Here is a 14235-nt window from a genome sequence, read left to right as displayed (position 1 = left end):
AGACAAGCTTCACTCTAGCAAATTTAGTGCGACCCACAATTCTGCGACAACGATCCTGCAGCGTTTTCCGTCTTGACATTCCTCAGAGAGACCTCCTGAGACACCAGAATGAGCCTCTTCACCCTCACCGGCTTTGGCATCTCGGCCCTGAGTAACTTCTACGAGTCGACCCGGCTACTCGGACTCTATCGCCGATATTATGGACCCGCAGGGGGCATCCTGCTGCCGGTATTCGGCAGCAGCATAGTCTGGAAGACACAGTTGCAGGTCCTGACGTCCGAGGACCCTGAAATCGCAGCGCTATTCAGGACTGCGAATCAGCAGGAGAGTAACATGGTTGCGATAGCTGTATGTTCGCGCTCTTTTCATTTCGATGGCAACGCTTAATACTGATTTGGTAGGGAACCATCTTGGCGCAAATCGCCATCACGGCTCTGCAATTGGATAATGTAGGGAAAGTCCACTGGACGTCCCAGGCCTGCTTCACTGTTAGTCTTGTCTCGTCTATTATATCAGTCTATTACGCGACAAAACAGCATAAGATGCTCGGTCGGTGTCTGCACGCGGACGATATCAAAAAGTGGATACGCGGGCCGCAACACCTACCAGCGTCAAGAAATACAGACGAAGACTGGTCTGGTTATGATGTCCAGCTACCGTCTGTCGCTGCGGTGCTGACAATATCTGCGCCTGTGGCTTTACTCTCTGTCGCTGTTTATGCATTCCTAGTTGGCCTCGGTATATATCAGGGGTTTGTTTGGCGATATGGCTTGGGCGATTCCTCCAAGGCAGGGAGTTTAGCTGTGTTTATTGTCTTTATCGTCACTCTCTCTGCCTGCCACTCGCTGTATATGTTGTCCACGATGGTCGCGTCCAGCCAGGTCAACGACTCTGAGATCAGGCCGTATTTGGAAAAGGCCCTGCACCGTGCTGTTCCGGCGCGACCCTCGATTCATATCCAGATGGGAGAGATGGATCGAGCGCCGATGTATTCAAGTGTGATGGGGACGTCAGTGTCGGATACGAAGTCGCGGAATATGGATAATACAGCTCAACTGCAGGCTGCGTTTCGGGAGGCAGCGGCGCTGAGGAGGAATCTGGCGGCGGTTGATGAGCGGATTGCGAATTTATTAGAGGGGATGGGACAGGGCCGTTTTCGATGATGGGTTTATTTACGTTTGTAAATATTGAAATCTGTATGCGAATAGATTGTCAGGTCGATACTTGAAGATAAGGGTGAGCAGTGAATTCGCCAGGCAAACCATTTAGGGCTTGTGAATGATGCAGACGTGAATCAATCAAATACACATATCAATGATAGATTCACTTTCACTGGTGCATTTAATAAACATTATATAAGAGAGTCGTATGTTTACTTCATCTCCGGATTTTCTATCAACTACTTCCAGCTTTAGGACCTGGTTATACTTTCAACAAAATGCCTTTCATCCCACCCGAGATCAAGCTAGAGATCGCCGGCCATCTGGATTCATCGGACCAAGTGACCTTCCTGCGAGCCTTCCCCGAATTCCTTCCTATATTCCCATCTAGCTACCACAATAAAACAGACAGATACGGGTACACTATCCTCCATGCCCTAGCAAGGAACATCAGCTTGGCGACCTTCCCATTTCCCGATCTCAGATCTATTTGGATGAAGCTCGACCTACGCCGCCAAACGGACACCCACGAGCCCTACACACCCTTGATGCTTGCTATCAAATACAGAAACCGGGCCGTGCTCGAATGGCTTGTCAAGGAAGATCCACGCGGTCTCAATATTAAGCTACCCATGCGGAAATGGGAACGGCCCCTGCCACACGACCTGTATCCAGGAGAGATACGGGAACGTGAACGCGGAAACCTCGATATATACTGCAGCCGCTCCGGTCACTTTTCGGCGCTCCACTATGCAATCCAGTGTGAATCGCGCGGCGCGGTGAAGGTGCTGCTCGCGCATCCTTCGATCGACATCAATGCTCGTTGCTGTCGTACGGCGCATGGACTGACTCCCTTGCAGTACGCGATGCAATGCAAGGGACGGTACAAATTTGATATCCTGAAATCGATTTTGGACGATCCGCGCTGTAATGTGAATTGCCGGACTTCTGACTACCACGAAGAAACCCCTCTACATCGTGCAGTACGGGATGAGTCAATTCGTGAGATACGATTACTACTCCGGGATCCGCGCACGGACGTTAATGCGGCAAACAGAAGCGGAGATACAGCGTGGATCAAGGCATTTCGGGCAATATATATCGAAGCCGACTTGGTTGTTGCGTTGCTCGGCTGTGCGAGACTCGACCCCACGCTTCCTGGCGAAGGTGGAGCTACAGCCCTGATGCGGGCGAGTGCTCAGGGGCAAACGGACATCTTGGATTTGCTCCTTTCGCACAGTGGTGTGGCTGCCAGTTTAAATCAAGTCGATGACCGCGGCTTCTCGGCATTGATGTACGCTTGCGAGGCGGGGCAGAAGCATGCTGCCAATCTACTCATTCATAGAGGTGCGCAAGTAACAAATGGCGAGGCTGTACTCTCGCATGCACAGCAGTCAGATTGGGACCCAGCTATCGTGGAGACAATCAGAGTTGCCTTGCAAGCTGAAAAGATCGAATGGAAGATGACAGCGTGAGTTGAACTGGTTAAGCTGTTGCAGATGTTTCAATACGAGGACTTGATCTAGGTTATAGTTAGGCTATGAAGAGTAACTAAGACACCATTATCCTTTCAAATCGTTGAATGTGTAGACGTACATTAGACATGCGTAGTACCTAGTCTTAAATCCGTAGAAGCAGTTAGGCGCGCGGTACAAACCAAGCGTTCACGACTGGTATCGCAAATAAATACCTAGGTACCCTTACCACGGGCAGTCCAATCCAGCCTCGCCTACTTGACATAAAGGCAAAGGGAGATATCATCTGCCTTCATGCGGTACAACCGGAGAGGAGACAGCTTTCATCGACAACACGTCAAGCCTTATCTTACTGGCCTTAAAAGCTGGGACCAATAAGAGGGGTCATTCGGCTTGATTTGCGATATAGTAGATTATACACATAGCCGTCGGCTCTGCATAGCCACGATTCGGGCTGACTTTGCGCAACAGCCTTGCAGGTTCACAGCGGGGGAGGGAAGGGAGTGAGGATTGCCCCGCGAGCACGACTCAGCCTTGTGTAGTAATTATTTAATCTCATCCGGCCGGGATGGTTATCCACTTTATTATGATTTCTCATTCAACAAACATACAGAGCATATCTAGATACCTTTGCCGCTCCTGAAATGGCGGAGCTTATTGTTATCATTGGGATTCTCGCCAGCGTCGGTACAATTGCTGAATTGAGTGACAAAGGATACGGAAAGATTCGAGCGTACAAGAGGTCTTGGAAAACACGCAAGGCGTGGTGGGCCCAGGTTGCTGAAAGTGCAGAGGAATATATCGCGGTAAGAACAACCTTGCTCTCCGAGTCCGTCAATAACTAAGTAGCCAGATTTTGGCGTGGTTGGTAGATTTTAGGAAAGCCCAGGCCAATGGAAAACCTCCAACAACCGACGAACACTGTCGTAGCATGATTGATCGATGTAACAAGCTTTGTCAGAATATTCAGGATTGCCATTCAAAATGGGTGACAAAAGATCGGTCAAGTATTGTTAGAGGTTTTCGTCACCACCAAAAGCGCAAGACCTATGTTGAGGGAATCATGAGAGAGCTGGACGCGGCAAAGGTTCAGATCTTGATTTACCTGCAAATTTCATCATTGGATCTGCAAGATAGTCAGCGCCGTGATATACTCGGGCTACGCGAAACCATGGCAAAGGTCCTTAGGTGAGTAACTGGGTAACCCTGTTCGACTGATTATGTTATGCTCATCAGTTCGTGCTTGAATAATAGCGGTATCGAAAATATTCAAAAGCCTCCATTGCCCCCGTCGACTCCTTCCACGGACGACACGAAGAACACCCGCCTAGATACCGTTAATGTCGAACCCCGACCGACCTATAACGAGACAGATGTTCCGCCACGACGAGATAAACACAAGACCAAGAGAAGATCGATATGGGGTGCTTCAATGCGAAAGCTTCTACCTGCTAGCAGGGAACAGGGCAATAAGATCGTGGCCGTGCCCGCTTATGGTGATGGGCAGTCCGTCCCACCATCTGACATTCTCCATGCGGGAGCAGAGGCCTCTACAGTGTCCACACCTGCGGAAAGTACCCACACCATTAGTCCGATGGTATCTACCGATTTAACATCCAATGACACCACCGAGAATCTGTCCGATACACATACGTCGCTTGCCGGGGGTTCTCATCAGACAGAGTACAAAGATGGAGAAAACGGTGCAGCCACGGCTTGGCCAGATGAGAGCTTGCCTGATGAATTAGCCGGCGATTCGAACCTGAAGGATGATCCTTTGTGGGAGACGTGCTCAGAGTCGAGCTCTGATGAAGGGTGTGGAGATACGAATGTGGCCATTGCCGATGATGTTAGGCGCAGGTTTACCGAAGAGGACAATCGAGAGATAGCGGCAACGGAAATTGACTGTTTCACAGACGACGGAGAAGAACTAGAAGAGGACCGTCCAGACGAAGATGCAACATATGACGACAGTTCATGCAACGACGAACCAGATGACGAGACTCGTCGAAATAGCTGCAAATTGTCAATTTGGAACCCCAGCAATGAAGGCCGTCGGATATTCCGGCAAATAGTCGACGGCAATGACGAAAGTATCCCTCAACATCTAAACGAAGAAGAGTTGGTTGATATCTCGTTGCTCAGCGCTGTGAATTCACGACCAGATAATATCGCAACGTACCTCTCCAACTGGACAGAAGACATCGAAACATGCTTCTTGCGATTGCACAAAGATCTTGACATTGACGGATTGCAATGTGCAATTCTATTCTGCTGGGCCTTAGGGCTGGAGGACAACTTTCGACATTTGACAGGCCTAGCCCAGAAGGAAGCAACTGCGCCTTTGGAATTGTTGCCCACTCCCATGTCAGGTGAGAAATCAATAGGCTACGGACTGGTCCCCGGTGGGATAGAATTCTGACCGTCTAATTAGAGGAGATGAATCGAAGGAGGTCTGAAATTTTGACCGAGTTCATCGATGCAGCATGGCTTACGTTCAAGGCCCATCTAAGGGGAATTATCCGAGCTTGTGATCACCTTGGTAATGATACTGACTTATGCTGCACCGAGTGTCAATTTAAAAACATGGAGGATTCTGTGAATATTGGCCTTGTTTTCCGGGCGCTCTACCGGTCGGCGTTCTACCCGGAATCGCTTCCTGGGATTGAGGACGACGACAATGATAGCAGTGACCGCGAGAGCGAGTACCACGACAGTGACGATTACGAGAGCGACGACCACGACAACAACATTGGCGAGGTGGACCCATACCCGAATGTCAGTTTCCTTAGGCTTGGACGGAAGTTACAATCGATGACGAATTTAAGTAACTTCCGGATAGGACGACATAACCCGATGAGGGATATGGCAAATGGTGTTTTAGGTAATATGATGCCTTCCGTCGTGGCAAATGCTGGGACGTCATTGCTCTTTTCTGAATCAGAAGTCAGATTTTCAGATAGGAGCAAGCATGATTTGCTCGCACTATGGAAGAGGATCAGTGAGAAGGATTGGGGACTAGATTTGCGCAACTTTCAAGACATTGAAGTGCCAATGGATGTGCTATATCGGATTCAGGAACGGCTACTCGACAAGTACCCTCATAGAAGAACTCGGCTAGTCCCTGTATCTACCTGGTAATCTCACTATAATGCTTCGCAAAACCTTCCCCATAGCGAGATTTTTGATACTAAGATGTCTGAAGTACAACCCGATTAAATTGATCTTGGAAAACATCAATCAGATTCATAACATCTACATTGACTAGTACAGCGTGGGATCGATCACTAGATAAAATGCTCTAATGGTAAGTTGGAAGACTCACTAGGCCATGTACATGGTTCTGAGATACCTTGGGAGGAGCCCATGCCGATATAAGTCGTTGTCGGTGCATGGTAACAGCAGACTGTAATACACTACTCGTTATTCTCACGACGCTTAAGACAATTTAGCCTCAGTCTTTTGTGGCTTAAGACTAGTCTTGTTCATCCAACATCCAACATTCCAACTGAACCTCACCAAGACGGCGGAATCCAATACTCCCGCCAATGCTCCTCCGTATCCGCCTCCCTAAACTTCTCAATGCCGCCCTTAACGCCGTGCTCATCAACCTCCCAATCCCCCTTCTCTACTCTCTCCGCCCAATTATCTAAGACCTTGTCAATAGTCACTGAATGGGAGTTTGTAATCCCATTCGTCATTCCAGCCTGATACAGATCCCCGCGGGCATCACGCGGCTTAGGGTTCTCATCTAGATGATCGCAGTCGGTCAGCCCGAACGGTTCGCCATTAGATTTCCGAGCGTATCCGTGTCGACCTATAGTAAATGGTAATATGAGGTGGCATCCGTTACTCCAAAATTGGGGCCGGCGCTGGACGACGCGGTCGATATAGAATCCAGGTGCGACATTGTCGAGTCCGAGGTGTCTGTCACGGGGCATGGGGTGCTTTTCATCTCCATTTCTAGCTGCGTCTGCTTCTGTCGTGTCGGCCTGGAAGAGGCGGAGGGGGCAGTTTCCTGGAAACTGGCCTAAATTCCTGCGTGGGGACGTGACGAAGTCGGTTATGGGTTGATCTGCGAATTCTGGGATGGTTGGGAAGCGGATTCCTGGGGCGATGTAGCGGAATGAGACTTTGGTGCCGGAGATGGCGCGTAGGAATTTGTGGGCGAATGATGAAGGGGGAAGGATGTCGGCGTTGTATGTTGCTGGATCATGCCATGGGAGGGCCGTAAGGGCAGGCTGAGGCTGAGGCTGCGTCTTGTCTCTATCCCCCGTCTGCATTGCGATCCGGGACTCGATTGCGTCAGTAAGTCGTTTGAACGCAGTTGCTGCTCTCTCCACGTCTATTTTCGTGTACTGGTGGATTAACCAGGGTTCGACGACGCCAATCTTAGGGTCTCTGTCTAGAAGGGCAGCCTGCTCTTTGGAAACCAATTCCACCTTTCCTTCATCAACCATCTGGAGATAGGAGTCCAGAATGACTTCCAGAGGCATCCAGCTCCATTCGTGACGGGTGACCATCCTAGTATCATTCCAATCCTCGATAAAGCTCGCTTTCATAGTCTCCTGGTCGAATCTGTCAATACATCAGCACGCATCACCTTCAAGGGATGAGGAATGGCAGCATGAGCATGAGCATGAATAGGAACATACAGAAGACCCTCATCATCTCCAAGTCGAAAATGGCTCGACTCGTAAAGCTTCAGAAATCTTCCAGCCTCATCATAGATACTATAGCTCTCTTCGTCTCGGAAGAACCCCTCTGGAAACTTTAAAGCCCCTAGAAAGACGAAAAGGAACCCCATAGTAGGCATCACATCTTCATCTAGTGCTCGCTTGAGGAACTCAACCAGGGACGGATGTAGAGCGTTAGCAACCTCATCGGGCGGGGCTCTAGCCTCCCACCAGGATAGAGGTGCAGAGGGCATTTCGCCGCCTAGGGCTCTCACAACTTTGATTAGGAGCTCATTGTGGAGAGCTGCACAACGCTCATAGTCCATGGAGCCGGGGCCGAAGTCACGGAGGGGACTGGATGGTGTTATGCGGGGAAATCCAGGGGGGAGGCCGCTAGATGGATCATTGATAGACAAAAGCAAGTCATGTCCAGAGAAGGCCATTGAGATTGGGATGAAAGAGATGAGTGCCTCAGCAAGGAAGATGCGAATGATGATTCAATATGATGGTAGGTGTACTAAGGAGAGTGCAAGGTGCGACGATGTGGAGATAAACTCTGTGGACCACGTGAATTGGGCAGAATATCAGCTACCATGCTTTGTTAGAAACTTGGCATGACTCATGGACAGAGTACAGAGACATTTGTCTGAGAATAATTTCAGGTATTCGTCAATTGCTACAGAGTATGATCTTTGCGGTATCATCTATCCCCCGGCCTTTTACTCATACACTCTGACATCTCGCCTGCTATACCTATTCATCAAAACCTGCAACAATAAAGCAGATACCTAGGTAGTACTGCCAGCGAGATTGCGTGTATATTATAGCAAAAAATGGGACCATGCGGCTACTAGCGGCTGGGCTGCTTCATTTTAGTCGTTGTGAAGATTGCCCCTTTTTATAATGATTTAGGGGATGTGAAGAAGTTGATACTTACTCTACGTTTTATTGGTCCTCATTCCTGTGACAGCCAGCGAAGTCCGCACTTGAAGACTAACCCTAAAATATTACGTAGTTAGAAACTAGCGGCTGGAATGGCCAAAGTGTAGGCTTCACGTATTTTATCAAGCTCTCGATCAGACTTAAGAAGCTGTAGTATTTCGACGTATCCCCAGTCTCAAGGTGGTAGACAAGCCAAAGGCAAGGTCGGAGTCCTTTGCGGTTTTTGCGAAGGGCGTTGATTATCGAGTGCACCCTGACATTGACTTTCCTGGCAGTGGGAGGGGGTGTTGAAAAGCGGAGCTAGAGAAGCTTCCCGGCGGCGTGATTTGATCAGCCATTAAATCAAATCTTTGGCATGGCTGCTTGGGGATTTAGGGTACAGCGTGGCAGCGGGCAGGTATACCTTCTAAGATAGTCTTCTAAAACCCGGTTTGAGCACAAGACCGGCGAATATATTTCTGTCCTCGATCACGGTAGACTGCATACTTGAGGATATACATAATATCCTAGATCAGATACCAGTCTTGAGAAAAAGAAGCGACGCTATCAAGGTACTAAATGGAGACGTAGCCCTAGCAGCTGTAAAAAGGAGATGCATGTAACATCCATGCTTCTCGGGCGGCGCTTGCCTTCTTTATCTGCAGAACTCTTTCTTCAATACGAGGACTTGATCTAGTTTATAGTTAGGCTATAGATCTGGAGTAACTAAGATACTATTAACATTTTTAAGTAATTTAACGTATACAATAATATTACAATAATACTCCTGAAAGTCACTGACAAATAATAATTAAACCGTCGTACCCGCGTGTACAATCCTTGAGACCTCGTATCCAAGCACAAAACTAAAATCCGTAAACCACATGTAAATCGTTGCAGTGACATTTCGATAGTACGTGGAGTGCATGGTATTATTGTCGTTTCCCCGGCGGGGGCGCTTTCAAATGCATCAGTGAATGTGTGGATAGTGCCTTCAAATAATGTCCATGTTTGAACCTCGCTGTGATATATAGAAGTGGGATGGCCACCTGCTGTGCATATTTTGTCCAATAAGTCCACCAAAGAGTGTTGATATCATCTATCTCCAATGATATATATGTGCCTGTTGACTCGGGAACAAAAGCAATCAATGCTATATGCCTTTAGTGAATTTTTCAAGAGTCAACAATAAATTAGACATAGGTGGACTTTAAATACAATAATTTCATTACATTCTAAAGGAAAACAACCAACCCCATGGCGGCTCATGTGACCCCTTTCAGTATTCCAGCCAATCAGACTGCAGAACCAGAACAGCATTCTGTCCACCTACCTTAGTGCTGTGGGTCAGCTACGTGACGAGTAACTGAATTCAATTCTTGTTCTTGAAGATCCAGAAATTGCTCGGCTTCCTGCACTGTCAAGCCACTATGACTTCCACCGTCAACGACTACACGAAGAGAACAGCGCGCAAGACGCATAAGAAGTCTCGTCTGGGATGTGCTAATTGCAAGAAACGAAGAATCAAGGTAGGTCTACAGCTACCTCTGCCACTGCCGTTCATGCAGAGACTAAAGGGGCACAAAGTGTGATGAGCGGAAACCCTCATGCACCAACTGTATCCGACATAACAGCGAGTGTGATTATATTCATCCACAAGGTAGCTCGAATTCGAGGCCAGACTCAGAAAATGACACGGCAGGTGCACCGAACACTCGAGATGGCTTCACTTTCATATCATCATCTCAGACGAATTTTGCCGCTCCGAAGCGCGCACATAGAACGCGGGGTGAAGAGCCTGCTGGACAGCCACCTACGCGTATTAGTACTCAATCGCCTGAAACCATCACTACTCTGGCAAACAAACCATTCCAGTTCACTGCAACTGATCTCGCATTATTCCACCATTTTATGAGCTGCCCCGTACTCGGGGCCGAGCAACCGCAATGGCAAACTCAGATGACCCGATGGGGCTTTCAATATCACTTCTTGCTCCGACTCTTGCTTGCTCTGTCAGGATTTCACCTGGCGCAGAACCCTAGTTCGCTGTCGCATCTGCAGCAGGTCACCGGCGGTCATATTGACTACGCCGTCGAGGCAGAGACACACTACGACGTTGCGGTCCGGGAGGCTGCATCCGCTGTACCGCACATTACTGGTTGTAATGGACAGGTTCTCTACACGGCCGCTGTGTTTATATTCATCTGCTCTCTTGCGAGGGGGCCCCAGCCAGGCGAGTATCTCGGGTTTCGGGACGATGGAGGCTCAGGATGTCTTGCGCTATTTATGGGCGTCCGGTCAATCCTGGAACTGTGCAGTAATGTCCTGGCTGTGGATGTTTCTACGTCTCATATACAGAGCCAGAATGTCCAACATACCGACTCGGAACGTGAGCAGAACGGACAACGCCCAACCACCCCTATCCCACCAGAATTGCCGAATTCCACAGAACATGACCATCTAAACAATCTGCGCTTCCTTTTGGACAGTACATACCCCACTGACCAGCACGCCCATCTGGATTATGCCGCTGTCCTCGACAGACTTAAACAGACATACACCCTCGTGCATCCACCGCCAGACTCGCCCCTGCAACGGGTCGGTCTATTTCCGCATATATTCGGCTGGCTGTATACACTCCCTGACCTATTTCTTTCGGATATACAGCAGCAGAAGCCGCTCGCTCTTACTTTCTTTTCTTTCTTTGTCGTGTTGATGAAAAATGTTGACGCTGCTTGGTTTATCCGTGGGTGGCCAGAGCATATCATGAAAAGGATACTGCGCGGCCTTGATGCATATCATAGGCAGTTTGCTGCATGGCCGATCAGTGTATTTGGCTCCTCTGTTTCCAACCAGTGCCTTGATACAGAGATAACTGTGCGGTGAAACATTGTTATTCATACAAGATCCAGTCTGGAACTCGGTTTCAACTCATTTTCAATTCAATATATGCAGAAACTATTTAGTCTAAACTAACAACACAACCAACAAAGGAAAAGCAAGAGAGTGAAGTACCATATAATACAAACTCGAATGAAAATAAAAGACCGAGCAGCTAACGAGTGTAAGAAGATACACTAAGAATTCACAAATCCACAATCAACCTCGCAGTCGCAAACCGCCCTCCCACCCAGTCACTGATAGCCCATCTGCGGCGTCGGCTGATAACCCACCAACTCCGGTCTACTTCTCAGCTCGGCCTCCTTCTCGTCCTGTATAATTGCACAGCAGCCACACCAAAACGTCGCGCAGCAGTCGCCGCAGCAACTACCGCTGATCCCGTACCGGTCTCGCATCTCGCCCCGCCTGATTGTCTGGATGATCCAGTGGCCGCCCACCATGCCGAGGAAGGTGAAGAGCGTGCACTGCATGATAGACTGTTAGGCACTTTTTACTGTATATTATATATGTGACAATGGCAGGAATTCTCACATCAAAGTTGAAGTAGCTGAAGCTATTCAAGGTCGGGTCGCGAAGTCGCGCTTGGGTTTTGCCGAAGGTTAGACAGGGAAGACAACAACTCGTAAGGCCTTGATGGACAGTCAGCTATGGTTTTCATAGTATTTAATCTCTATTTTCTTTTCGGTCATACAGAGTGAGCCCGGAGAGCAGCAGTCGCCCAAGGAGTAATTGTAGTCCCTGTTCTGGGTGATGTCCCTGGATTTGTCGGCGTTGGCCTGCTGATATGTCGGGGGTCCTGAGGGCCATGGTTTGTAGACTTGCTGTGCTGGATCACTCATACTGAAGCTCCTTTGTTGTTACTGAGGATATGCCTCAAGGAAATGGGCCTTGTTGATGTTGGCTGATAGTTGGTTTCCACGGGAGACGGTGAAGGTAGGCTGGGAGTATTCGCAGTCGAGGACGGATATGAGAATCGAAAGATAAACTTTTCTAGAAAATTGGCAGGCCCGGAATTTATATATTTCTAACAGCGTTGCAAATCGCTCTAGTGGTCTAAAGTGTCGCCAGAAATTTGGGGCTCGTTTGTACGGATCTCTTCCCAATCGGGAAGTTCGCATCCGTATCGCGATAGACCCACCGATTGTGTATAGGGCAAGCAATCAGGCTGCCAGAAAACGGACCCTCAAGCCTCAGCCCATGGTAGGTATTTCCTCCACTCACCTGAACATGAACCCCTTTTCTGGCATGCAGACCGCAGGGAAACCGTGGTTCTTGCATTCCAGCGCAATAGGGAAACTCGCACTCGTATTGCGACGCAATCCTCGTACACGGGTGGTAAATCCGTTAGAAATGCTATAAGAAGGGGCTCTCGCGCAGGTAAGAGAAAACCCAAATACCCAGTTGTCTACATTGTTTTGTCCTTCTCCTTTTTTTTTCGCTAATTTCTTTTTCTGCCCGACATGAACGTAACGGCTTGCTCGCCAGCGGCAATCCAGCCCCCGGTCCTTTACGGAGCTGATATCCTCTCCCTTTCTGCCTCGTGGGTCAGCAATTTCACCCTCAATGTCCCTGCGAACTTCAACTACAACCATGGCGACATTGGTGTGGAAAATGCGCAGTTCTGCAACATCACCGTCACCTACACCCACCCGGGCTATTCCGACAATATCAGCGTCGAAACCTGGCTACCCCGTGAGTGGAATGGGCGCCTGCAAGCAACCGGCGGCGGAGGCTGGTCGGCCGGGCGGTTTGTGCTGTCCAACTTTTTCATGGCCGGTGCCATTGGCGAGGGCTACGCGACAACCACCACCGACGCAGGACTAGGCGAGGCTGACTCCCCAAATGCATGGGCGCTGAAGAGTCCCGGGAACGTTGACCTGGTTGCGATTGAGAACCTGGGCTCGCGCTCCTTGGGTGACCAGGCAGCTATCGCAAAGAGCCTCATTCACAGCTTTTACGGACGCGCCCCTGTGTACTCGTACTGGAGCGGCTGTTCGCAAGGAGGTCGGCAGGGTCTTATGCTGGCACAGCGCTACCCAGATGCGTATGACGGGATTGCTGCATCGGCGCCCGCGCAGTCATGGTCTAAGCTCACGTCTGGGTTATACTATCCGCTCTTAATGAAGACCTGGCACAATGTGGACCCGCTAGCATGCGAGCTAAACTTTCTGACTGAGAGTGCGATAGCAGAATGTGACCCCAAGGACGGCCTGAGGGATGGGCTTATCAGCGACTTCGGGACCTGCGATTACAGCCCGTACTCGTCCGTGGACAGGTCCTTCTTTTGTGGATCCCTCAACCGGACCATCTCCCTCACCTATGGTGCTGCCCTCATTGCTGATGCCGCCTGGTCTGGCCCGCGAACAGATGCCGGCGAGCAATTGTGGTATGGCCTTTACCCTGGCGCCGACATCAGCAGCTTAGGCTCGGTACCTGGCCAAGACGCCGCATCCCAAGACGTGTGGTTTAATCTGTTTGTTGCAAGGAACGCAAGCTTCGATGTTACTACGCTGACTCGGGAAGAGTACTTTGAGCTCTTCCATCTAGCTGTACAGCAATATAGAGACACATTGGACGCAGCAGACCCTGACTTGACTGCGTTTCGTAACAGAGGAGGCAAGCTGATTACATACCATGGAATGGTTCGTTCACAAGTTCATCATCATATCGACTTACAGAAAGAAAGAAAGAAAGGCACTGACCAACCCCGTCTCCATTGACAGGCCGACGAAAGTATCCCCACCAAGGGCACAGAATTCTACTACAATTCCGTAAGCCAAACCGACTCGGGAGTCCACGAATATTATCGCTTCTTCGAAGCACCTGGTCTGGCCCACTGCGCTGGTGGTAAGGGCGGACAGCCCACCACAACGTTTGATGCGCTGCGACGGTGGGTCGAGAATGGCACTGCGCCAGAGTCTCTACCTGTCGAATACGCCGCCGTTAATGGGACAAAGAAAGCCCGCATTCTGTGTCCATACCCCGCGAGGGCGAGATATATTGGAGGGAATCCGTCCGTGGCTGAGAGCTTCCGCTGTGAAACTGCCTGGCAAGATTAGATCAAGCGGAAAAAGAAGTCTCAGTCCAAGCAGTAAGCTGTTA

General features: G+C 49.5%; 7 protein-coding genes across 7 annotated transcripts; 5 read left to right on the top strand and 2 right to left on the bottom strand.

Annotated features, from left to right (window-relative positions):
* The first annotated feature begins 97 nt into the window (after positions 1-97).
* Positions 98-1340, top strand: ASPSYDRAFT_49178 (uncharacterized protein). Its single transcript, XM_040847789.1, has 2 exons — positions 98-348; positions 402-1340. Exons 1-2 carry the CDS (start codon positions 109-111, stop codon positions 1161-1163), a joined length of 1002 nt encoding a protein of 333 aa, XP_040698843.1. The 5' UTR covers positions 98-108; the 3' UTR covers positions 1164-1340.
* On the top strand, positions 1302-2859 carry ASPSYDRAFT_439809 (ankyrin repeat domain-containing protein). Its single transcript, XM_040846764.1, has one exon. The coding sequence runs from the start codon at positions 1439-1441 to the stop codon at positions 2633-2635; it is 1197 nt and encodes a 398-aa protein (XP_040698842.1). The 5' UTR covers positions 1302-1438; the 3' UTR covers positions 2636-2859.
* Positions 2860-3670: 811 nt separating this feature from the next.
* ASPSYDRAFT_439792 (uncharacterized protein) lies at positions 3671-5135 on the top strand. Its single transcript, XM_040846763.1, has one exon. It carries the CDS (start codon positions 3861-3863, stop codon positions 5055-5057), a length of 1197 nt encoding a protein of 398 aa, XP_040698841.1. The 5' UTR covers positions 3671-3860; the 3' UTR covers positions 5058-5135.
* A 722-nt stretch (positions 5136-5857) lies between these two features.
* Positions 5858-7824, bottom strand: ASPSYDRAFT_209230 (uncharacterized protein). Its single transcript, XM_040843959.1, has 2 exons — positions 7291-7824; positions 5858-7213 (listed from the first exon to the last, which is right to left on the bottom strand). The coding sequence occupies exons 1-2, from the start codon at positions 7752-7754 to the stop codon at positions 6151-6153; spliced, it is 1527 nt and encodes a 508-aa protein (XP_040698840.1). The 5' UTR covers positions 7755-7824; the 3' UTR covers positions 5858-6150.
* A 1838-nt stretch (positions 7825-9662) lies between these two features.
* Positions 9663-11118, top strand: ASPSYDRAFT_158937 (Zn(II)2Cys6 transcription factor domain-containing protein; the record flags this gene model as incomplete). Its single annotated transcript, XM_040842773.1, has 2 exons — positions 9663-9761; positions 9820-11118. 2 exons carry the CDS (start codon positions 9663-9665, stop codon positions 11116-11118), a joined length of 1398 nt encoding a protein of 465 aa, XP_040698839.1.
* Positions 11119-11183: 65 nt separating this feature from the next.
* Positions 11184-11818, bottom strand: ASPSYDRAFT_49172 (PLAC8 family protein). The gene has a single exon (XM_040847788.1). It carries the CDS (start codon positions 11601-11603, stop codon positions 11367-11369), a length of 237 nt encoding a protein of 78 aa, XP_040698838.1. The 5' UTR covers positions 11604-11818; the 3' UTR covers positions 11184-11366.
* Positions 11819-12593: 775 nt separating this feature from the next.
* ASPSYDRAFT_159243 (putative feruloyl esterase) lies at positions 12594-14192 on the top strand (the record flags this gene model as incomplete). Its single annotated transcript, XM_040842808.1, has 2 exons — positions 12594-13775; positions 13857-14192. 2 exons carry the CDS (start codon positions 12594-12596, stop codon positions 14190-14192), a joined length of 1518 nt encoding a protein of 505 aa, XP_040698837.1.
* Between the last annotated feature and the right edge of the window lie 43 nt (positions 14193-14235).

This window comes from Aspergillus sydowii (genome assembly GCF_001890705.1).
Source record: "Aspergillus sydowii CBS 593.65 unplaced genomic scaffold ASPSYscaffold_12, whole genome shotgun sequence".
Classification (NCBI taxonomy): domain Eukaryota; kingdom Fungi; phylum Ascomycota; class Eurotiomycetes; order Eurotiales; family Aspergillaceae; genus Aspergillus; species Aspergillus sydowii.
This window is presented reverse-complemented; position numbering and strand designations above follow the sequence as displayed.

Coding starts and splice junctions, on each gene's coding strand:
- ASPSYDRAFT_49178 (XM_040847789.1), top strand. CDS start 109: ATGAGCCTCTTCACCCTCACCGGCTTTGGCATCTCGGCCCTGAGTAAC. Junction 349..401: donor GTAACATGGTTGCGATAGCT/GTATGTTCGCGC, acceptor CTGATTTGGTAG/GGAACCATCTTGGCGCAAAT.
- ASPSYDRAFT_439809 (XM_040846764.1), top strand. CDS start 1,439: ATGCCTTTCATCCCACCCGAGATCAAGCTAGAGATCGCCGGCCATCTG.
- ASPSYDRAFT_439792 (XM_040846763.1), top strand. CDS start 3,861: ATGCTCATCAGTTCGTGCTTGAATAATAGCGGTATCGAAAATATTCAA.
- ASPSYDRAFT_209230 (XM_040843959.1), bottom strand. CDS start 7,754: ATGGCCTTCTCTGGACATGACTTGCTTTTGTCTATCAATGATCCATCT. Junction 7,214..7,290: donor GGAGATGATGAGGGTCTTCT/GTATGTTCCTAT, acceptor ATGTATTGACAG/ATTCGACCAGGAGACTATGA.
- ASPSYDRAFT_49172 (XM_040847788.1), bottom strand. CDS start 11,603: ATGCAGTGCACGCTCTTCACCTTCCTCGGCATGGTGGGCGGCCACTGG.